At 50.5% G+C, this 22,423-nt stretch overlaps 1 protein-coding gene across 47 annotated transcripts in view; it reads left to right on the top strand.

Annotated features, from left to right (window-relative positions):
• PCBP3 (poly(rC) binding protein 3) overlaps nucleotides 1–22,423 on the top strand; it is a 63,915-nt gene that overhangs the window by 15,271 nt on the left and 26,221 nt on the right. For 24 of the 47 annotated variants that reach the window (XM_030017797.2, XM_030017777.2, XM_030017776.2 and 21 more), the window contains 6 exons: nucleotides 16,858–16,929; nucleotides 17,236–17,259; nucleotides 18,842–18,874; nucleotides 19,543–19,659; nucleotides 20,082–20,213; nucleotides 20,539–20,688. In XM_030017797.2, coding sequence (XP_029873657.1) covers nucleotides 16,858–16,929; nucleotides 17,236–17,259; nucleotides 18,842–18,874; nucleotides 19,543–19,659; nucleotides 20,082–20,213; nucleotides 20,539–20,688 — 528 coding nt within the window. Of the gene's footprint in view, nucleotides 1–2,647; nucleotides 2,739–16,779; nucleotides 16,930–17,235; nucleotides 17,260–18,841; nucleotides 18,875–19,542; nucleotides 19,660–20,081; nucleotides 20,214–20,538; nucleotides 20,689–22,423 lie in introns of all 47 variants that reach the window. The other 23 variants (XM_041124594.1, XM_030017791.2, XM_030017789.2 and 20 more) reach the window with 6 other exon arrangements.

Raw genomic sequence — 22,423 nt, 5'->3', positions numbered from 1 at the left:
GCCCCGCTGTCTGAAGGGCTTCTCCCAGCCCCAGCCGCCTCTCCACTGCTGGTAAGCCTGGCATCTGCCTGCCATCAGCTCAGAGGTGCAGGGAGGCACATGCTAAAGGCAAAGGCATTGGTACTGATAAAGCCCATGCTGTGTGCCTCCCAGGAGGCACATTTCTTGTAGGTAATGAAGTTGTCTGCCGAGCCGCGTGCTGATTCTCCTGACTCAAGGGGTCTGATGTCTTAACGAGGTGTTTAATTCAGACTCAGCTTGCAGGGCAAAATGTAACTTGAAGCATCTCCACGCTGGTCTTAAATCTTTAGATAAAATGCTGTACGAACTGGCAAATTGTATTTCTTTGACCCATTGGGAAACAAAACCTGAGCATAGGCTGGAAACCTATAAATTGCCTTGGCTAATGTGTAGAAAGCTTGGTTTTGGGGGAAAGAAAGATGATATGCCTTCCCTCAACATCTTCCGTGCTTTAGCCACAGATTTTCTGCAGCTGAAAATAACAAACCATTTTAATCTAAGTATTGCTTGTTCTGATCTTTTAATCCAGCTTGCTTTCTGTCGACAGAGTGGCCTAAAATTATTTCTCTGCCTGCCTCTCTATTATATAATTATTCAGAAGATTACTCGGGAATGAGATTTAGCTGGGCATCACTGAGGAAGGATGAGGGGGCTGCGAACGGGGAGCTGCAGGGCTGGAAGGTGGTGGTGGGGTTCTTCTCTCCCTTTGCACACCGGCCATCACAAAATGCAGGAGGGGAAAGCAGCAAGCTGAGTGCTTTTGGCTGTGTCCGTAGTTTGCATTTGAGTATGGCAGGTTTCTTCCTTAGCCTGTATTTGTTGGACTAAAATGCCCCATCATCTGGCTGGTGGCTGGAGAAGTGTGACCCTCCAAGCCAGAGGGGATTTCAGGTGAAGCCCTGCACTTCACTGCACCATTTGGGGCATTTTATGGCTGTACTCCTGTCTTTGATAACAGCATGGTGAGACAGTGCGGCCTTGGGAAGGACCTGGAAATAGGGACTGTTCTCCTGATGGTCCCTCCCTTTGCAGAGCCGTGGTGGGGGGAACAGCCGCAAGGGAGAACCAGCATCCGGGCTGAGTGCCGGGTCAGGATGTCGTGGAGATGCCAAGAAGGCATGGAGGTGGCCAGAGCTGTGCTTTTTCACCAAAAGCCAAGCTCAGCTGGTTCTTCGAGGAGCCTTAGCTTGTTACACTTAGATAAGAAGGGCTCAAGCCCTTGGATGATAGGATGGCTGGGGACAGCTGCTCTGCAGAAGTAACATCACTGAAATTCAAGGGCAGATGCCAGAGGTAGTTTCACTCGGGGCTTTCCATTGGCAGGGGAGATGAACAGGCGTATTGCTGGCACAACAAGATGGCACAGCCGAGCGATTTGCCAGGTGGAGACTCAGGTTGCCAGAAAAATGCAGCTTCTGACTGGCATGACCCATGGGCTTGAGCTTTGACAGAAAAAACAAGAAGATGTCTTGGGCTCCAAAAATTCCTTTTCCCTTCCCCAGACTGAGTGTCCTGACACTGATGGGCTGGTACCTGCGGTTACCAAGGGAAGGCCAGGAGCTGCTTGGCCTGTGGACGATGGCTGGCTGGGATGTGGTGGCTCAGAGCTGCTGTCCCCTGGGAAATACAGAGCTGGGGCAAGGAGGGACCCCCAGCGGCAAAGTCAGACGCTGGGAGCTATGGGTTGTCTTGCCTTGCTGCATGGGGCCTTGGGGACACTTCTGGGGCAGAACATCCCCACAATTGTGCTGCATTTTAGGTTTGGTGAGTGTTTGTGGGGGGACACTTTGAAATGGCCTTTGAGCCTGGCATGGCTGTGCGGTGGTGGGAGCAGGCACTGCCCACCTGAAGCATGCCACGGTCCCTCCATTGCACTAGGTCCTTCTTCTAAGAAAGCTGTTTCAGCAGACCCTCTGCCTCCAAAGCAAGAGACTTTTCGTCTCTTGGAGCAGTTGGTGGGAGGGCTGCAGAGGATGGGATCAGCCTGGGAGGGGTCAGGAGTAATGTGGGGGCACAGGATAATCTTTTTTTTGGCGATGGAGCAGTTGTAGCACATCCCGTTCCTCCGAGGCTCAGGGAGCCAGCTGAGCTCTGGGGTCTGCAGTGAGGGCTTCAGCCTGGTCCTTCCCTCTGCTGCCTCCGAGATGGAGGGTTTAGCACAGCCCATCGCCAGCAGCCAAATTTGTGTTGCGGTACGCCCTCCTCTCCCTCCCGGAGGCTCTGTCCCTGAAGGGGGTGGGCAGGCACCGCTCTGCCAGTACCCTGGTAAAGCATCTTCAAATTTCCCCCTGCACACAGGCAGCGCCCCGGTGCTTATCTCGTACCCGAACTCCTTTCTCCTTTATGTTGAAAGCGTTGGCTGGTGCGCCCTCATCGCCTTGAGGCAACCCGATTTGCTCAGTGGCCTTTAAAAAAAAAAAAAAAAAAAAAAATCAAAGCCCACTGAAATGACAAGAACATCAGCCGTGGGTGCATCCCCCTTTCCAGCAAACCGAGGGATTTGGGAGAAAATAGGTCACGTGGTCTTCATCCCATGCCACGTGGTGGACCTCCCAGGGCCAATGAGGTTCAGAGCCCTCTGCGCTGTATGGCGAAAAAAATCACTGGGATTTTTTTTCCCCTGTAGCATTTTTCATCCTTTCCAAACGTGAAAAGACTGGCCATCTGTCCGGACCCCCCTCACACCAAATCGGCACTAAAGCAGCTCTTTGGGGAAGGTAAGAAGATTTAAAAGATTGTGTTGGTGGAAGACCACCTGCCGCGTGCAACTTTTCTTATCAATAAAAATCAGGGAAGTATCATGAAATAAGTCAGGTCTGGGGCTCCAATATGGGTTAGAAGAGCTTTGAACACTTAAGAGCCGTCTTAAGTGAATGTTTTGTAGAGGAAATTTAAGTCTGTGTCGGAGGAAGGTGGGATTATGGGAGGAATAGGTGCGCGAGCAAGGGGGTTAGCTTAAGTTAACATCTGGTCCTTAAGTCTCTCCTATAAGATATTTGCAAAATATTTTTACAAAATTGTTTTGCAAAACATTTTTGCAAATTTGTTTTGAGAAATTGTCGTTCTCTGTTATAGTGTGTGCATTATGATGATAAAATTCAATTTCACCTGTGTCTTGCGGCTAATGCCAAAGATTGTATCCCTCGGTAGGGAAGCATCCATCTCTGCATTAACCAGAATATTCAGCCATTCCTAATTTGTGTGATTTACAATGCAGGCTTTGGACAGTGTCATTTATGTATGTGCTCGGGTGGGAATAACACAAATCAAATTGCCTTAAAGAAATTGATAAAAAACTAACATAGATGTTAATCACGTCTTAGTCTGGCAACATAATAAAACCCCCAACCCCGTTTGATTTAATTTTTACCTTTTAGTTCTATTTCCATTATTTTTTTTTCCTTGTGCCAGGGAAATTTCATTTGGAGAGAGGAATACCTTTTATTATGAGGCTCGCTTTGTTTTCTTTTCAGTTTGCCTTCAGATACCCATTTTACTCAGGGTGGCTAAATTCTTTCTGATACCGTCGCATTTCTATTTCATTTTCTTTGGTTATACCATTGCTTTATAAGTAGAAAAGTGAAATATTAGTTGCAAAGGTTATAGAGGACTTAAATGCTGTTGAAATCAATCCCAAAATATCTTCTCGTTATTATGAAGGGAAAATGTTCTCAGATGTATTTTTCTTGTAATCTGAGTTTTCTGGGATAATGTAATTTTAATGTGAACCATATTAGAAAATCTTATTTTGTTAGTCGGAAGTCACGTCTGGCTTAGAAATAAACCAGAAACAGTGGATCAAGGGCATTGTGTTTAAGTTTCCATAAAATGATTGACCTTTGTTTTGACAGATGCAAAGACAGATGCTAGCCTGCATTTTGATACAGAAACCAAACCCTGAAAAACAGCAGTTTTTCCTAATATCTGGGGGTTTGCTTTTAATACAGAATTTGAAAATAAATCAGTAATATTTTTGAAGATCTTAATCTCAGACTTTCCTCCTCTTTTATGGATTGATTTATATAAACATTTTTAGTATTCTCAGATAGAAAAGCAAATTTGAAATTCTTTCTTCCTGAGAAATAACTGTAAAAAATATTCTTTTAATTTTGCTGAATTAAGAGGACATTTCTTTCTGAAGAAAACCGATCATTTTGGGGTGGGGAAAAAAGGCTACTGATCAAGACCAAGGGAAAAAAACCCTCTTTGTGGTTTCAACATTATTTTAATGTTCATATTGCAATAGGTGCAAAATCAGCCTTCAAAATGCATTAGAGAAGCTGTGGGATTTTAGCGCATAGGATCAGAAAATACGAATGCTGTTAGAATCGGTGGCATGGGATGTGCAGAGTGGACCAAGAAAACCACCTCCACAGTGGCCAGCACTGATTTGAGGTGGAAGCGGAGGGGACCTGGGCGCCTGCATGGGGAGATGCTCACCACTTTGCAGGATGCTCTTTCTGGGTAGCTACCAATGATGCTTCTACCCTCCCTGGTTTGGTGGTCCCAGGACTGCTTTTCTGAGGCGGTGATTATTTTTTTCCTCCAAGTCAGACACCTGCTTGGAAAACGGGCATTTGCTGTGCAGCAAGTGGAGAGGGCACCTTGCCGGTGGCACGCTGCTGGCCAGTGTGGCTCCCTGTGACAGGGGGGCTCATGCCTGGCACACGGGGACGAACTCGATGCCGCCGGCGGCAGACCACTTGCAGCCCCAGCTCGGATCTGTAGTGAAGCGACGTGCCTGCTCTTGGTGAAGCAGAGGATGCCTTCCTGGCCCCGGGGCATGCTGTGCAAGGTGGCACCTCTGGCATCGAGCCCCCATTGCTGCAGTGCAAGGGTGGGTGGCAGCCTGCATGGCTTGAGTTTGCCAGGCCTCTGCAGCTGCTTTTTGGCCAGCTGAAATGGAAAGTGAATTTAAATGCTTCGCCAGTGGGTGAGGGCTGTTCCCATCCCTGTAGTGAGCTTTTTCCAGCTTCTCACTGAGTGCATCCGTCCTGGTGCTGCGATTGTGCACACACACATATCTGGTTTAATTTCTTTATTTTATTTAGGCTTTGCTAAATGAGCTGGTAGCAGGCAGTGGGCGCCAGTGCGGGGCACCCCACTGACACCAGACCTGTTCCACCCCATGGATGCATCGTCCACTGGAGCTGCTGGGGTACCACCCATGGCAGAGGCAGGTCGGGGTATCGGTGGCACATCCCACCCTGGATTTTGGCAGAGACCCGCAGCCCAGAGGGGATGGGACCGCAGCAGCAGCCATGCCCTTGCAGCCAGGGCCAGGTTTGAGGACAGGGTTGGTCGTCGCCCCTTCCCCAGCAGCCCTGGTTCCCAGCCAAGCAAATTCACCCATTCCCTTGCCTTTGCATTTTGCTCAGTGTTTAGACCTGAGGTTACAGAGGACCTACCACGGGGAGGAGAGAGGAGAAGGCGGCTTTCCTTGATTTTAATCGGGGTTGAGGTTTAGTTGAAGTGAAAACAGATTGGGAGTGACAGTTTTGGAGCCTGCTGTCAGGGTCTGAGCGTGGCGCGGCAGCAATCCACCCCCGGCCGCTGAGGGCCCCCGTCCTCCTCCTCGCCGGCCGAACCTGGGGAGAGCCACCACTGCCAACTGTGGGATGGGGGCCGTGCAGCCCGGCTCCACTGCTGGCATGGCCGCCAGACAGCTTTGTCACATGCCGCCCCTGCATCCTCCTTCCTCGCGGTGCTTTCAGCTGCGGGCAGCGTCAGGCAGGACATGGCCTTGTGGTGGCCACCGAGCGTGGACTCACCCCCGCTGCCTGCTCCAGCCCTGTGCGAATGGATGCTTGAAAAAGGAAGGATGGGGTTAGTGCTGCATCCCGACCGATCTGCTCGGTCCTGACCGAGCAATGCCAGGTTCCTGCAGGGATATACCCCAAGGGTCTTCCTTCCAATGTCTCCCATCAGTCTCCCATTCCCTAAGAGCATCTATGTCCAGGGTGAAGGTCACAGGTTTAGGCTTGTGGAGAAACAGCAGAGGCAGAGCACTGGATCCAGCCCTGAGCCCAGAGGAGCTGGGATTTATGGGGCCAGGCTGGTCAGGGCTCCCCCGCTGGTCTCGCTTGGTCCCTGCACATTTTGCATGGAGGGGACCAGCAGGATGATGCTGTACCCAGTCTGTCTCTTATGTCCCCAGCATGGTGGGGGGAATGGGAAGACCTGCCTGTTTACCCCATTCCTGGATCAGGAGGGGCTAGGACCTGCCCCAGGTGCTTTGAGAAGTCTAGTGGCGTTCATGAGAGCAGCCCCAACCTCCCCCATCTTTCATCCTGCACAGCATCTACTTTAAAAAAAAAAAAGTAATCAGCTAAATCAGTTACTTTTTGTAGAGACTGAGCATGGTCAAAATAACAGGCTCCTTGCCTGTCTTGACCTGGCACCTCCTGTTTGCCCCCGTGTGCTCTGGGTCAATCTGTCTGTCTGTCCACCGGCACCTGGACAGACCCCTCCAGGGCAGCTCATGTGCTGTGAGCCTCGTCCCTGTTTCCAGGGATTAGAGAGAGAGAAATGGAGATGGGATGGGATGAGATGAGGCAGTAGATTGCTTCGCTCTCAGGATGAAGGGATTTGTGGACTGCCCCCAGATCAGTAGATTGAAAGCGGAGGGAAATTACTGGGATGATGCTGCCTGTGGGATTAAAGCCAGGGCAGCCAGGAGGCTCTGGAGGAGGGGAATGAGGGGGGTTGTGGATGGGGGGGCCACGGCATGCTTGCTCCTCTGAGCTGCAAGGAGATGCTCCTGGTTGCATCCTTATCTGTTTCAGAGGATGCACTGGAAGCAGATGCCTGCCGGCCCCAGCTCTCCAGGATGCCTGAAAGGGTGTGCAGCATGATAAGCCAAGATGGAGAGAGGGATGAGGGGACAGGAGGCCACGTCCCTCATGTCTGGATCAAGAAAAATAGTGGTGGTGGAATTTGGTGCCTGCTCTGCAGGTGTTGTGGCCACACATGCATCTGTGCAGCAGCAGCGTAGAAACAGCACAGGCAAAAGTCTTGTGCTGGTTAAGTCCATTCGGCTCTTTTAGGTGAGGACTGAGTTATCCCCTCGAGGTTATGGTTAAGGCTGTGCAGTGTCTGGCACAGCAGCAGGATAAACGTGCCTGTTGCTTTCTGCTTTCCCGAGGCCCCAGAGGTGCTCTCTTCTCAGCTGCCCCCCCAGTTAAAAGGATGCCAGGAGTGTGCCTGGAGCTCTTTGCAGAGCTGTGCCTTCTCGTTTCCAGGCTGCTGGAGGACAAGCCTCTTGTCCTCCAAGGTCCACACAGCTCCCTGTAGTCCCTCCTCCTTTATGAGCAGCTGGCATGGACCTATGGCCATGAGCATCCTTTTCCGGCTGTCCTTTGGCCTTCCCCTGAAAAATGGCATGTAAAAACTGGCACATAGGGAACTGCTATCTGATTATCTCACCCCTTGATCTCTGGAGGAGTGTGTTTCCAAAGCTGGCTGTGCTGGCATCCTTTGGGCAAGACATGGGTCCTTCAGACCTGATGCACAGCCCCAGCAGAGCATCCCTGGGGCATCTGTCGAGGCATCTCCCAGTGCGAGGCGGTGTCTCCTGGCTCCCATTCCTTAACCTCTGGCTGGGGGGAAAAAAGGCTAAATTGAGTGCATCCCTGAAGCATGACCAACCCTGGGCATAGCTCAGTGTCAAGGTTATAAGTGCAGTTGTCCAACAGAGATCAGCTTTATTTGCAAATACGCAAATGTTTGCAAGATTTAAACAATGACTGGCAGAATGACACTGTCACCAATAGCACATGGCTGTGGGGAAGCTCTTTTCCAGTGCCTGACCTGGATCTTCTTCACTGCAGTTTAAGCACCTCACTCAGGAATGTTACCCTGTCTCCCACCACCCTCCTGTCCTGCAGAGTCTTGGTTCCTGCAGCCCTTCCCTGTAGGCCCCAGGGATCTGGGGTTGCTCTCTGCTGGCTGGATCTCTCGTGAAGACCCACCTTGTCATTCTTGGTTTCCTTCTGCAGATCCTGCAAGTTGAGTTGTCGCTCCCAGCCATTTTCAGGTGGATGGGGAGCTCTTCCTCTGTTTCTGTACACTTAATTGCACACATCCAAGCTCGGTACTTTGCCTTGCTGAATGGGATCTTATTTTCTTCCCTTTGCAAAGCTCGCTTTGGCTTCTTGCTCTGCTCTCCAAGAGCTTCCCCCACCTGGGTTGTCACCTGGCAGTTTAACAGGAGTGCCACCAATAAATGTTCTGGGGGGTTTCAGAGCATTTCCCAGCCATCTTCAAACGGTTTCATCTGCCCTGAGGCTTCTCTGGCTCTTTCAGAACAAAGCCACATCGGCCAGTATTAACAGCCTCGTTACTGCCACCCCTGTACTACCAGTTAGGGTATATCCCCCCTCTGTGAAGGCTTATCCTAGGGGGTGTTTATTGCCGATGCTTGCAGAAATGCTGGAGGAGCTGCCCTGGCTCCCTTCACATCACACAGGTTTCTACATTCTCCATTGGCTCGGTCCAGCTGCCCTCTGCAGCACTGCTGGTGGTGTTTCACGTGTCCCACTGCATGTTCAGCGGTGCAGACATGGAGCGTGGCACTGAAGGAGTCATCTTCCCAGTCTCCGCAGTGCAAGGCTGTTTCAGCTAATTCATGAAAGCTTTGGGATTTTTTTCCTGTTGCTTGGATGCTGCAGCAGAATCCACCCCACTCTCGAGTGCTGAGCCCTGCAGCAGGGTCCAGGCTGGGGGTGCAATGCAGTGCTTCTGGCTCTGCCTTCCTGAGATGACCAGGTCACCTGGGCTGAGCGGAGACCGAGCCAACAGTTGGTCCTTGCTGGTCTGTCAGCAGCTCTTCTGGGGCCCTTGCTCCCAGCCTCTCCAAAACATTGACTTGGGCATGGAGGGACAGCCAGTATTTCAGACAAAAACTGTAATGGATCATTTTTATCTGTTCTTTAATCAGCTGGCAGACCAAAGGAGATAGAGCAACCTTCCTTATCACAGGAAATGTTGTTTTCTCAGCACACAGGGTCTTGAGTCCACCCAGCACTTGCTAAAGGCTCACAAACATCTGAGGATGCTTTTGGTTGCTAGGTCATGATCGACCCAACTGAGCAGGGCAAAGAGCGTTGGCTGTCATCGCCTCATGAGGTGAAATTTCTGACATACTTAAGCAGTTTGACATTCACCAAAAATACTATTTTTATTTGCAAATTATTCAAACTGGAAGTGGCTTAATTAAAGTGTGTTGTTCTCATCCACCCAGTCACGCCAGCCTTCAAATACGAGCTTTAATTCACTACAAAATTAAACAAATTCAGTGAAGACCCATTATTATTCCAATAATAACAAGGGTTATCTCAGCTTGTCATCGTGGTGGTTTAACAGGTTCAAGTCACTAATTTTACTCAGTGTCCCACAGTCAAAGAGCCCTGAAACCAGCCCAGACAGGGTTTCCTGGCTTGCACGTGGGCATCTAATATCCTGCTCTTACTACACTGAATTTCCCTCACTGTTGTGAGTCCAACCTCTGCTTGCAACACAGCAGCAGCTCATGAGAATGAATGGAAATTCTGCATCCCATAGATCTCTGCAGATACATATGTCAGGTACAGCTACCTAAATTTCCTCTAAACCTGATAATCAACTTAAGCCTCCAAGTTTTGTCCCCTGCAGATGTATCAGGGCAAGAGGTAGGTGCTATCATCCTGCTGTCCTGTTGCATGGGATGAAATGATGTTCAAGACCTTCATCCTGGAGAGATTGGTAGGGAAAAGCTGCAGCTTTGTTCTCTAGCCTTCACACAAAAGATCGGGATTATGGCACCACCATTGTGACAAAACCAGTCGTTCTCCTTGGACTGGGCTTGCCTTAGAGATGGTGGAGACTAACACCATCTGATATGAGGGGCCCGATTCTGATTTCATGCGTGATTGCACATCCCTGCACTAGCCATACCAGGGTTGTGCTTCTGTGGGCAGCTGCCGCTGGTCTTGGTTAACTGCTGAGGTGCAGTAGGCTGTGATGAACCACACGGTGCTCAGAGGATGAGCGGGGATTCTCACTGAACATCCCTCCCTGGCTTTCCAGTGTCCATGAGCTGGAGCCAGGGGCTTCTGCTACTCTTTGTTGTAGAGACTTGCCAGCTTTCCTGGACTGTGCTGGAGGTATGTGATGCTGCGTTTCTATTCCTCTTGGTTTATCCATCAGGTCAGAAATCGCTCTGAAATGCGTGAAACCTCACTGAACACCTACAAATGTTCACCAGAGGCAAATGAGGCTGGTATGGTCAAGACCCAAAGCAGGATGAACAGACTAACAGCTTGTGGGTGTGCCAGAGGAAGAAGAAACCCAGGAAAGCAGCTGGGAATTTCCTGGAGGGGAGAGCAGGCTTAGCACGTCTTTGGGCTGGTCTGGGAGCAGAGGTGTGCATTTGGCTGGGATGTGGCTGAGCCCACTGCGGTGTGACAGGGCTAGAGCTATGGGTCATCATACTAGTTGCTCCTGAACTCTAGCCAATACCAGTATCTAGAGCCAGTATTTCTCCCTGGAGGGCCCTGGAAAACCAACCCTGCTCTCTAGAGGGCAAAGAATCTGGGGAGAAAGCCATGCTGACATGAAGAATGGTAGGAAATGATTGTTCAGGAAATAGAGAAGAGCTCCCAAGACTTGCAGCCAGCAAAGAGGTTGGTGGGAGGAGCAGGAGTTAGAAGACCATCTGAGGCAGGGAGACAGCAAACGAGGCAGCAGGAGAGGTTGCTCTGATGGCCCTGGCACTGAATTTGTGGACAGAGGAGCCAGAAGAGCAAAGAGGGGAAGGGACGGAGCAGAGGGTCGAGAGGAAGGCACATTTGCATCCCCACAATAGTCATTGGGGTAATTGGCATAGAGGTGAGCGAGACTACAAGAGCCCCGTGGTGCACACAAGCAAGGAGGGGAAGGTGGGTTATAATTGCTTGTCAGCCAAGGAGTGACATCCTGGGCCATGAGTGGAGACATCTCACCCAGAGGAGAGCAGGGAAATGGGAGCAGGTGACTGAGAACGAAGCCTCCAGAGATGCCTGCTGTGAGGGCAAGAGCAGGGGCATTTTTCTCCCATGATGCTTGGAAAGATCAAGGGCAGGTGAGAAGCCGGGATATACTGCTGGCTGATGTACCAAGGCAGCACAGGGCATCTTTTTTCTCTTTTTTGGTTAGAGATATCTAAAATATTTCCACTGAAGCTGAAGAGTAAGTGGAGGAAAGGTCAACCAAAATGACTACGGCCTGTGGAAAATAGCAGCAGCTGGAAATGCAGCTTTATTGCAAAATGGCATTTGGTGTCACTCATGTAGGTGGTGCTACTGTCCTCTCACGGCTTCATCTTCTGACAGCCGAATGCTGCCAGTGGCTGCTGCATTTCCATTTGCAGCCTGGGTTTAAGGCAATGCTTGACTTTGTTTTTCTGCCATAGCGGTTTTTCTCCTTCCACCCCCGTCCTGACCTGGCCAGACTGCGTTGTCGTCATAATCCTGAGCTGGCTGCATCGCGGTGCTTCCCAGCCGCTAAAACGCAATGCTCAAAATCGCTGGATTAGGTCTTAATGGCAGGATCAAGCCACTGGGAGATGAGTGGGGAGAAAGCTCCTGCTTACGCAGGTGGACAGACAATGCTCCTCGGGAAAGCAAGCTAGAAAGTGTAAAATGTCAGAAAAGCAGCTTCCTTCCTGGATTCCCCTGCTTGTCTCCACATTGATCACATCTTCATTTTCCAAGGGTCAGAAAATGCTGGTCTGAGTTTTCTGAAGGGAGTATTGAGAGGTCAGAGTTCTTTAAATGTTTCCTTCCTCAAAGTGGAAAATGTTGTCTTGAGTGATGGACTTTGTGGCCAGGACCTTAATCCCCAACATGAAAGTCTGCCAACACATTAGAAATCTGGGCCATGCCATGGTGTATTGCAGTGTGCTGAAGGACACTGAAGCTTTGTGGTCGTCCTCAACACCTGGCTTTCTGCTGGTGGGGCTCCTGAAACACCAAAGGGCCTGGGAAGTGTGTTGGATATTTTTCAGGGTGGTATTGCCATTGAGCAACTGCCAAGATGCTCCAGGGTAGAGTCTCGGGGGTGGTCCTCTGTGCAGGTGGCACAGCATCCCCATACAGACCGGTGCCTGGGGCAACCTGCCCTTTACCTGCACAGGTTGGCAAGGGCTCTTGGTCAACAGGGGTCCAAGGTGTTGGAGTTTACCTGCACTGACCAAACCCGTCAAGAACGTGTGATTTTCTGGAGACCATGTGATGAGCAAGAGGGGTGACAGACTTTCTTCTCTGAGTTTGCTTGGCAGTGCCTTTGAACTTCCCACCCAAACCTTTCAGGGAGAGGGTGGGTTTTGCCTGTGGGACATTTTTGCACCAAGTTGTCCTCTCTGTTTATTTTCAGAGAGCTTGAACAAAACATTGCTGTCCCCCAAAACAAATGCCTAGATGAAGCAATGAAATTTGATCTCTGTAACACTGATAAGAATATTCCATGACAAGATCTACCAAATAAACTCCACCTTGCGTGTCTGTCTTCTGGCAGGACCATCCGTCCCAAAAGCACCAGGGTGACTTTAGTGCAGATAAGGGAGACCCTCCCTCTGGAGTTGGGGTCTGCAGGCAGTAGCAATGCTAGTACCAAAGCAAGACGAACAGTTTTGTGATGGAAGTTCATTTATGAGAGCGTCAACTACCTTCTCCGAAATGCACGCTGCTGCTACTGTGTCCTGGGGCGGTGGGGGCTGTCTCAGGGGAGCTGTCCCCCAGTATCAGCAGCAGATGCCTTGGCTCTCCGATGGGCATTTGCAGAGGAGGCGTAAGCAGCATTTGCTGGAGCTGCGCCGCAGGACTCGCTCACGCATGGCTAATGTGCCCAGGGAGCCCAAGTGGATGCATGGGAGGAGGAAGAGGGGGAGGAGGAGGGCTGGCTTCGGCAAGCATGGAGTCAGCTATATCTCCCAGCCCCTGCAAGGACACCGGCTCTGCCTGAGCTCAGCTGAGCCCCCTGCTATGGCCCGTCTGGAGGGGGCTGCGGGGTTCCCAGCATCCGCTCTTTCCAGCTACCGTTTGGAAACCAGGCTGGAGAACAAAGTCCATCCCAGAGCTCAATCTCCCTCCCCTTATTCTGCTTCACATGCTGTCTCCCATCTGGGAGATGATCATGGTATTAAATTAATTTAATACATGGTGTTCAGAATTCCCCTAATTAGAAGGTTTTGCTCAAATTTTAGGAAAGTGTCAGTATTTGTGAGGTATCGGCAAGCATAAATGCAAAAACACTAGCTTAGGTAATCGCTCCGACCCAAAAAACTGGAAAGGAGAAAAATCAGAGTGTGTATGTTTGTGCGTGGGGAAGAGGAGTCTTTCTGCTGTTCTGGGTTTCCATTTTCCTTCCTCTTCTCCTTCTCCTTGGTCACTGGTGCCTGAGCTGCTTTTTCAGACATAGGGAATTCCTGATAGATTAAGGATATTTTCCAGAATTAAATATATTTAATCTCAAAACCAAGGGAGAAGGAAGAAGCAGATTGCTCTGAGTACTGACGATGCCTTCTCCGAGCACTCTCCCAAAAGGCAGCTGCATTTAAAACGCCTATTTATTCTGCAATGGGATCATCCTTTGGAAAGATCTTAACTGGCTGTTTTGGGGCAGATCAGAGCCAGGCACCATGCTCCCCACCCTGCAAAGCTCCCCTTGGTGCGGTGCAAAGACATTTGACTGCTCCCCACGATGGCTGCACGTGGGAGGATGCTGGTCAGGTCCTCCACCTGCAGTTGCCCAGGCATGACACTCAGCAAAGCCTCACTTGGCTCACTGTGCAACTTCCATTTTGGGGCCAAACTTGACACTTCTGTCTCCTAATGCTGTGTCTTTGACCTCTGCAGGGCTGCACCTGCTTTGTACTGGGTTGGAGCTGGGCTCTGGATCTACTCTATCCATTGGACTGGATTTAATGGTGTCCTCAGGGCTTTCAAGTAGATGGACAAAGAAGCCATTTCAAAGCTGCTGTGAACTAGGCGGAATACGATGGTGAAGAGGAAGGGTCCGAGATGGGTCTCTCTCCAGGCAGGGAATGCTCTGAAATGCTCAAAATGGTGTTTGGGGGATAATTTTTCCCAGCCCTTTGTCCGTGAAGAATGAGGGCTGTGGGGGGAGGCACGCGCCCAGGGTAAATGCCTTGGCTCTATTGTTCCCATCATTTCCATTGAGCTTATGAACCCCCATATAAAAGACTTACCTTTCACTAGTATGATTAAGAAAAGGCCAATGTAGCTCTCCCGCTCACTGGAGCATGAAGCGTGTTTAATTTAATAATGCTGATAAATCTTAAAGCCAGGAGCATTTGACTAACACATGACCCACTTTTTCAATCAATTGGAAACATTTACATAACAGCCTGATGCAGGGTTCCTCCTGTGAGGGATGTGGAGCAAGGGATGGCAGACACCCCTGCCATAAGCACTGCCACTGTAGGGCATTTGGTGAAAGTAAAACGGCGGATTTGGCCGGTCCTTGGTGGGAAAGTCATGACCCACCTCTTTGGGACTGCCAGCTTTCCCGCGGCCGCAAGGATATGCCTGGGTTTAGAGCCAGCTGGGCTTTGGGGTCCATCATCCTGGTGGCAAAGCCCAGACCACTGTAGGGTCCCACCCTTGCCTGCCAGCTCCCAGCCATGGGTCTGGCACCCTGGGCTGTAGCTGCCTGGGCCACCATGGTTGGGCAGCTTGCAAAAGAAAGCCTTTGGGGTGGTATGTGGGGCAGGATGGCTTTGTGAATATTGCCTCTTCAAGTCATGAAAGCCACTGCCTGTGGATACACCTTGACCATCAGCTGTGAAAAGCCTCTACCTTCCTTTGGCTGTGCTGTCAGAGGATGCTTATCAGCCAGGAAGGGGAGCTGCACCTCTGTGTTGGCACATACCAGCCTCATGGCTGGCTGCAGTGGTGTCGTGGCTTTGTTTCTTTACCCACAGCAGGGCTAGATTACTCCTGGGACAGGACATCCCTGGGGATGGTTGTCCTCCTGTACTGTGGGGGCACCTCTTCCGTGCAGGCACTTTATCTCCTGGCACATCAGGAGCACCAGCAACACTGACCTTCACAAATCAGCACGTTGAACCTTTTCAGCATTGCTTCCCATGCACAGAAATCAGCACAGGGTTAACCAACACAACCAGTTATTTATTTTCCTTTATTGTTTGCTTACAGTGGGCTTGGTCTTGAAAGAGAAAGTTCCTGATCTCATACGTTGTGCTATCATGTGTCAGCCCATTCCCATTACTCTGGTCCCTAACATCATCACCTTCTTCCTCTGAAATATTCTCCTCCTCCCCCCCCCCTCAACAGTGCCTTTTGGCTTGACATCTTCAACACATTTCATTTTTATCCTTCTTTTGAGGATTTTACTTTTCTTCAGTTGTAACATCCAGCGGCCTCAAGATCAGTGTTTGTAAGTAGGTTATAAGCAACCTCACTCCCAGTGAGCTGGTCTCCTGTTAGCTCAGTGGGAGCACCGCCTCCCTCCCAACTACACAGGTTTTATCCATTTGGGGTTTCATAATAACCTCTTGGAAGTAGTTTTACATCAAACCCATCTCCCAGCCATGATCTCTGCATTGCTGCATGTTTATTCATCCCGACTGCCTCTTTGCACTAAAGTAATACTTGAGAACTGGTTTACTCCCCATTTTTTGGTCACATAAGTCCATAAGTCCCTGTCTGAGCAAAGGAAAATGCCAGATGCTCGTGACCTGGATGAAAAATCTCCTATCTGATATATACTGAGGGATTAAATAACATGGGGGAGAATTGCTACAAATCTCTCAGCATTGCACATGAAGGATGCTGGCACCTCCCTCTGAGACAGGACTGGTCTCCCCATACAGTAGGCTGCAGAGACATTTCATATGCCGGGTCCTCGCCCAAAGATGCTACTAAGGAGGCATCAGGAAAGAAAAAGGAAGGATTCGTTGCCGTTCTGTGATTTTTCTTCCCCTGCCTTCAAAACATCAGTGGCGGTTTTCCCTCTAGAGGGCAGAGGAGGAAAGAAAGAGAATGGGAAGGGAAAGGAACATGACAGCACCGGGAAAACTCGCACAGGTTTTATAAGATATATGCAAAGCATGAATGGCTGGAAATGGCGTGGTCCTGAGACACAGTGCCCAACTAGGGTGCTCACAAGTCGGGATGAAAACCCAGGTGTGTAGCAACTGGGGCACCAGCTCCATCCTTCCTGCTCTGTGCTCCTGGGGTCAGATAGATATTTCTTGGTTCCTGAAAAACTGGCTTTTGATTTTCTGAGGGCCCGTTCACACTTGAAATGGTGAATTTTGGTTTGCTAGATAGGTGCCCTGAGTCTTTTAAAGTCCCAGTTCAGCCACTGGTCTTTGGCCAGGCTGCTCTGCTGACTCCCTGCTCCTGCATCCACATGCTTAGCTGGGCACAGCTGCTTTTCGGCTCATGCAGGTGTGGGCTAGCCATCTGGCTGTGCCATCTCGGACACTTGAGTCTTTGCTCCCACAATGGCTTTTGCATAAAGCTGCTGGCAAAGCCATGGCAGACCGACAGGCTGTTCTCAGGCTGTCACCCAGTGCCGTCCATGTGGCGAGCAGCCAGCCTGATCTGCACCCACTAAGGTGCTCAGCCCATGACATATCCCTGCTGCTTCTCCAGCCGTGATTTTGCCATGCCCCGCTGCTCTTCGGGCTCCCTCCCACATCGAGGAATGTGCCTGCTTTGGGAGAAAACCTTTCTTTCCCGTCTCTGTCCCCAGGTGATACGGCCGTGGTGCTGTCTCCTTCTGCGCCGGGGCTGCCCACCCAGCTAACGCACGTCTCCCATCCCCCAGTAGGAAATGGAGTCCAAGGTCTCCGAAGGCGGCCTGAACGTCACCCTCACCATCCGGCTGCTGATGCACGGCAAGGTAAGGGGCTCCTGGCGGGGGGGTTTCCTCGCAGCTCGCTCTCCTGCCTCCGCTGCAGCTGTGCCCGGGTCTGGCCAGCCCCACATGCTGCCTCCACAGCCCCGGGCTGCCAGGAGCAGGTGTCCTTCTGCTGATGGGGAGGGTGGCATGGTGCTCCTGGCCCCTCTCATGTCTGCCCCCTGACCTGTCCTTCTGCTGGGGACAGTGTGCACCTGGTCTTTGCTTCATTATGGGGTTGGGCTGGATTGTCTTCATGTTTTGTAATGTTGATTCCTTTGTGTTTGGCTTTTTTTTTTTTTTTTGTAGGAAGTGGGAAGCATCATTGGAAAGGTAAGGACATCTTTTAATTGTGTATTTAATGCTATTGCCTGCATGATTTGCTGCCTGTGGTGTGGTAGATGCCAGTCACCTCCTCCCTGTAATGTCCCTTAAATGTTCAGTGTGCATGAGCTTGTCACTGGGTTTGTGAGACACAAATGATGGGAGACCCACAGAGGGATCAAAGACCATTCCCCTAACCCCCCCACCCCAAAGTTATCTAGTGCTGTTTCCAGCTGCTTCATTGTGGTAACGAATGGGTGTTTATGATCATGTTGCCCTGATGTGTTAAATAGATTCATTAGGAGAGATAAAGGAATGTCATGCAAACCCATTTAAATTCTGCGGCACTTCCCTCTGAGGCCACAGGATGCCATTTAGCTTGTGCAGAAAAGCTGTACGAGGTGCTCTCCTCCCTGGTGCTTGCCACGGTGGTTTGGAAAGTCCTGGCTATATAGGATTGGTGTTTCAGTGTTTTTAAAAGGCAGGTTTGTGGTAGTGAAGATTTGCAGTACAAACACCTTCTGCTAGATGCTTGCACCTTATTTTTCCATCAGCCTGTCCAGCTGTCCTGTTTTCAGCTGGGATAGAGTTAATTGTCTTCCTAGTAGCTGGTACAGTGCTATGTTTTTGAGTTAGGTATGAGAAGAATATTAGTAACACTGATGTCTTCAGTTGTTGCTAAGTAATGTTTAGTCTAAAGTCAAGGATTTTTCAGCTTCTGATGCCCAGCCAGCAAGAAGGCTGGAGGGACACAAGAAGCTGGGACGGGACACAGCCAGGACAGCTGACCCAAAGTGGCCAACGGGGTATTCCATACCATGTGATGTCACATCTAGTATAGGAACTGGGGGGAGTGGGGGCGGGGGGATCACCACTCGGGGATTAACTGGGCGTCAGTTGGCGGGTGGTGAGCAATTGCATTGTGCATCACTTGTATATTCTAATCCTTTTATTATTACTATTGTCATTTTATTAGTGTTATCATTATCATTATTAGTTTCTTCTTTTCTGTTCTATTAAACCGTTCTTATCTCAACCCACGAGTTCTACTTCTTTTCCCGATTTTCTCCCCCATCCGACTGGGTGGGGGGGAAATGAGTGAGTGGCTGCGTGGTGCTTAGTTGCTGGCTGGGGATAAACCACAACATCACCCCTGGAAAGATTTACAGTTCTACCTGCTTTATATCTGGATACGAAGAGACTAGATCTCTCTATAGGTGCTAGATAACTGCCCTTCAAAGACACTCTGAAGTGCCAGCTTTTCTCAACAGCTGATGAGTTTCTGAGCTTTTTCCATGCATTGTTCCTCCTAATAGGAAATATAGAAAGGGAGGTGGAGGCTGCAGTTGTGCATTCTTAGCTGTTTTGTCTGTTGTGTCTTACAGACACAGGGCACGGGGCTACAATGGCTTACACCCTCAGCTCTTCAGCTGACCATTGCGTGGGGATGGAGGACCAGGCATCATAGAGCTGTCCAAATGTCTGGCTATGTGTTGCCACGTATTAGAGAGATGTGTGTTTGGAAGAGTTGTTTTGAAGGTGGAAGTCTTGAATTTTTAGTAATAGCCTGTGTTTCTGCTTCTTATTTCAGAAAGGAGAGACCGTGAAGAAGATGCGTGAGGAGGTGAGCAACCCTGCTCTGTAGCAGGATTTGTAGGAGGAGGGGAGAGGAGTGGGAAGGGCCGTCAGGCTGTCCTGCCCAGCAGCGTGCAGCACAGCGGCCAGAGCTGCACATTGCCCTGTGTGATATGTGCAGTAACTGGCAGGGTCAGGACACACAAGACAGCTGTGCCAAGAGCTCTTTGGGCCAGTTTTCTCACTCCATACTCAAACAAACTCCTATCACATTTAATGGGAATTTTCCAGAGCCAAGAATTTGCTCTTAATGAAACATTGAAATTAAGTCACTTGTAAAATGCTTGAGTTTGTCCAAGGTCTTTGTGCCTGCAGCTACCAAGGAGTTATCAGATCAGTAAGCAACACTCTTCTTTTTACAAGCAATGATCCCATGAGCTGGTCTTGCCTTGAATGTGTGGGTTTGCATTGCAGTAAAATACCCAAAGTGGATGCTTGGAAACCCTTTCTGAGGGTCAGGGTAAAGGAGCGCTGGAAGCACCACGGGGGACAGGGATGGGAGTTTTTAGGGTTAGATGGGATGTTGAGAGGCTGGCACAGAGGATGATGAGGGACCAGGCTGAGACAGGACCCAACCCAGAGGAAGGGCTGTGCCTCCAGTGCATCCACATGGGTTGCTTGGCTGTGGCTATTTCAGGTCTTCCCTTTTCTTTCCAGAGCGGGGCAAGGATCAACATCTCAGAGGGAAACTGCCCTGAGCGAATCGTGACCATCACCGGCCCCACTGATGCCATCTTCAAGGCTTTTGCCATGATCGCCTACAAATTTGAGGAGGTGAGCAACGTGAGCCCTTTTCCCCAGGAGGGCAGAGTAAAAGGGTCCACATCCAGACCTGTGGGTGGCCCAGCAGCCAAGGAGAGCTCCGGTGTGCCCACTGCTGGGGCCAGCAGTGCAGATGGGCCTGGGTACCTCCAACCTATGCGTGCCTGGCTGGACTTGCTTAACTGGGACATGACCTCGGCACAAAACCTTCCGGACATCTCTAAGTAGGCAAGAACTGAGCTTCAGTGAACTGTCCCAGAGGTCTTGCAGTTAATTAACTGCAGGGATGTGCAGTGATGCAGCTGCAGTCAGAGACCAGCCACAGTCTGGGGGACATGATGCCTCTTTTCTGGCCCAGGGCAGGTGGGTTGGCCTGGATGGCAAGTGTCTGGTTGGGTACCAAGGGCTGATGCATTGCACTCTTCCTTCCCAAGGACATAACCAACTCAATGAGCAACAGCACTGCTACCAGCAAACCTCCGGTGACGCTGAGACTGGTCGTGCCAGCTAGTCAGTGTGGCTCGCTGATTGGCAAAGGAGGCTCCAAGATCAAGGAAATCAGGGAGGTGAGTCAGACTTGATTTCATTATTGCATGTAATCGCAGCTCCTCAGAGCTGATCCACGACCAAGGGGGAGCTGCCTTGGAAAAGGGGATCCTTATGCTGCTAGTGTTATGCATCATGTTGCTTCCCAGGACAGTCCTGCTGACGTAGGAGTAGCATCCCGTGGGACCTTGCTGGCGTGCTCCTGCGGATGCAGGCAGGATGCTGCACCTGAGCTTGCGCGGGGCAGTGCAGCTCTGGGGAGGCGTGTGGTGTCGGAGCTGGAGCTGGCTGCAAGGAAAGGCATTCAGCTGTGGGATTTCTCCTCCTCTGTCTTTCTGTCTCCAGTCAACAGGTGCTCAGGTTCAAGTGGCGGGGGACATGCTGCCCAACTCCACGGAGCGGGCGGTGACAATCTCGGGGACACCCGACGCAATTATCCAGTGTGTCAAACAGATCTGTGTGGTGATGCTGGAGGTACAGTCTGTAACAAAGGGGGTAAAGTACATAGGAAAAAAACCCAGCTGGCACCACAACAGCGCTGGGAGCTGTGGAGCGTGTCTCGTACCCTTCACCACGCATTGTCGGACCACTCTCATTTCCTGGTACCTCCGTTTGAAACCCACCCAGTGTGTTTTCCCCACCATTGTCTGTTGTTTCTAGAGTGCCACACTGGAAACCTGCCTGGTTGGGTGCCCTAAAGGAGTTGGTTTGTGTCATAGCACAAGGTGGCTTTGGGAGAGAGGTGCTGGAGGAGGCCAGGCTGGCTTGGACAGCCGTAGCCTGGTGTCCCAGCAGCACTGAGGGTGCTGTGGGAAGGTGATGGGGGCTGGAGCCCCATCCAAGCTTAGTTGGATGAAAGCCAACCCCCACCAAGCCACTCTGCATGGGGCTTACGGTGCCCCATGAGGACCAGGGCTGGGAGGAGAAGACCAGCGCATCCCCTGCACTGGGGGAGCCAGGGCTGGGAGCGCAAAGCCAGGCTCCGGTGAGGCACAGCAGGAAAGGTAATTAGGAAGGCTGGTGGAGAGCAGGGCCTGTAGGGTATGTGGACATGTGTCGAGGGTGCTCTTTTCTGGGAGAAATGCTGACGAGCAGAGCTTGAAGATCTCTGCCATGGAGAGATGTACCAATGGCTTATTGCCAGGGATGGCCACAGCCACATGCCCCACATCCATGCCTGCCACCTCAGATGGGAGAAGCTCCAGCAGGAAACCCCTTGGGACACAGGACGGTGACACCCTCCGCTTCTGGTGCCTCCCAGAGATGGGCAAGCACAGACCAATGTCAGGCCCCTCTGCCTTGCTGCACAGCCCACACATCACTGCCCTTTCACGACAAGGAGGAGCACATTTGCTGCTGCAAGAGCTTCAGATGAGGACAGCAAGGCTTGGTGGAGGTGAAGCAAAAGCAAATATAAGCAACTTCAGTTTGGCAGCAGCACAGCTAAGGAGGAATTGTCTCAAGCCACATTACCCACCACTGCTGGTAGTGATGCTCAGGTGGGTACACTGTGCTGCCAGAGGAGTGCAGTTTTAGCAGCACAGTGACTCCAGGTTATGCTCTGGACCGTAGCAGAGATGGGCCCGAAGTGATGCTTGCAGGTGTGTTATAAAGTCTTTTGTGGCTGCTGTTCTCACCAACCAAAGCAAGGGGTGCTGCTCCTCTATATGGCTCAGCAATGGGAAAGAGAAAAACTCATGAGTTTTCTTGCAGTCTGAAATCTGGGAAGTCCCCTGACTTTAACAGTTCACAGAGATGCTCTTTATGACCTTTCAGTTTTAAATTATCTTACCACAGAAATCCTCACTCATCCCCTCCAAGATTCGTAAAGCAATAAAAGAAAAAGCAGGTTTGTGATTATAGAGGCTGTGCTTTGATCATGCAGCTTTCCTGCAGACCTGTGCTGAGCAGGAAAATTTGGGTATGCCACTTGGCTACAAGTGGACATGTAGAAGAAGGTACAGAAAAAAATGAAGAATTTTCCATGAGATAGCGTAATTTATATTGCCTATCTTTACATAGCAGTAACTGGGTCATTTCACTTTGGGTAGAACCACAAGGCTTTTATCTGAAATCTCTCCTGATCCCTAGAAACCTCCAAAATCTCTTCTATGGCTTGTTATTTATGTTCAAGAGAAAACCAACAGAGATAACTCGGGTGAGAAGATCCCGTGCACTGTGCAGTGTGATCCATCAGTACAGCTTCTGCTCGGACCTACCCAGGTACCAG

This window comes from Aquila chrysaetos, chromosome 6 (genome assembly GCF_900496995.4).
Source record: "Aquila chrysaetos chrysaetos chromosome 6, bAquChr1.4, whole genome shotgun sequence".
NCBI classification, from domain to species: domain Eukaryota; kingdom Metazoa; phylum Chordata; class Aves; order Accipitriformes; family Accipitridae; genus Aquila; species Aquila chrysaetos.
This window is presented reverse-complemented; position numbering and strand designations above follow the sequence as displayed.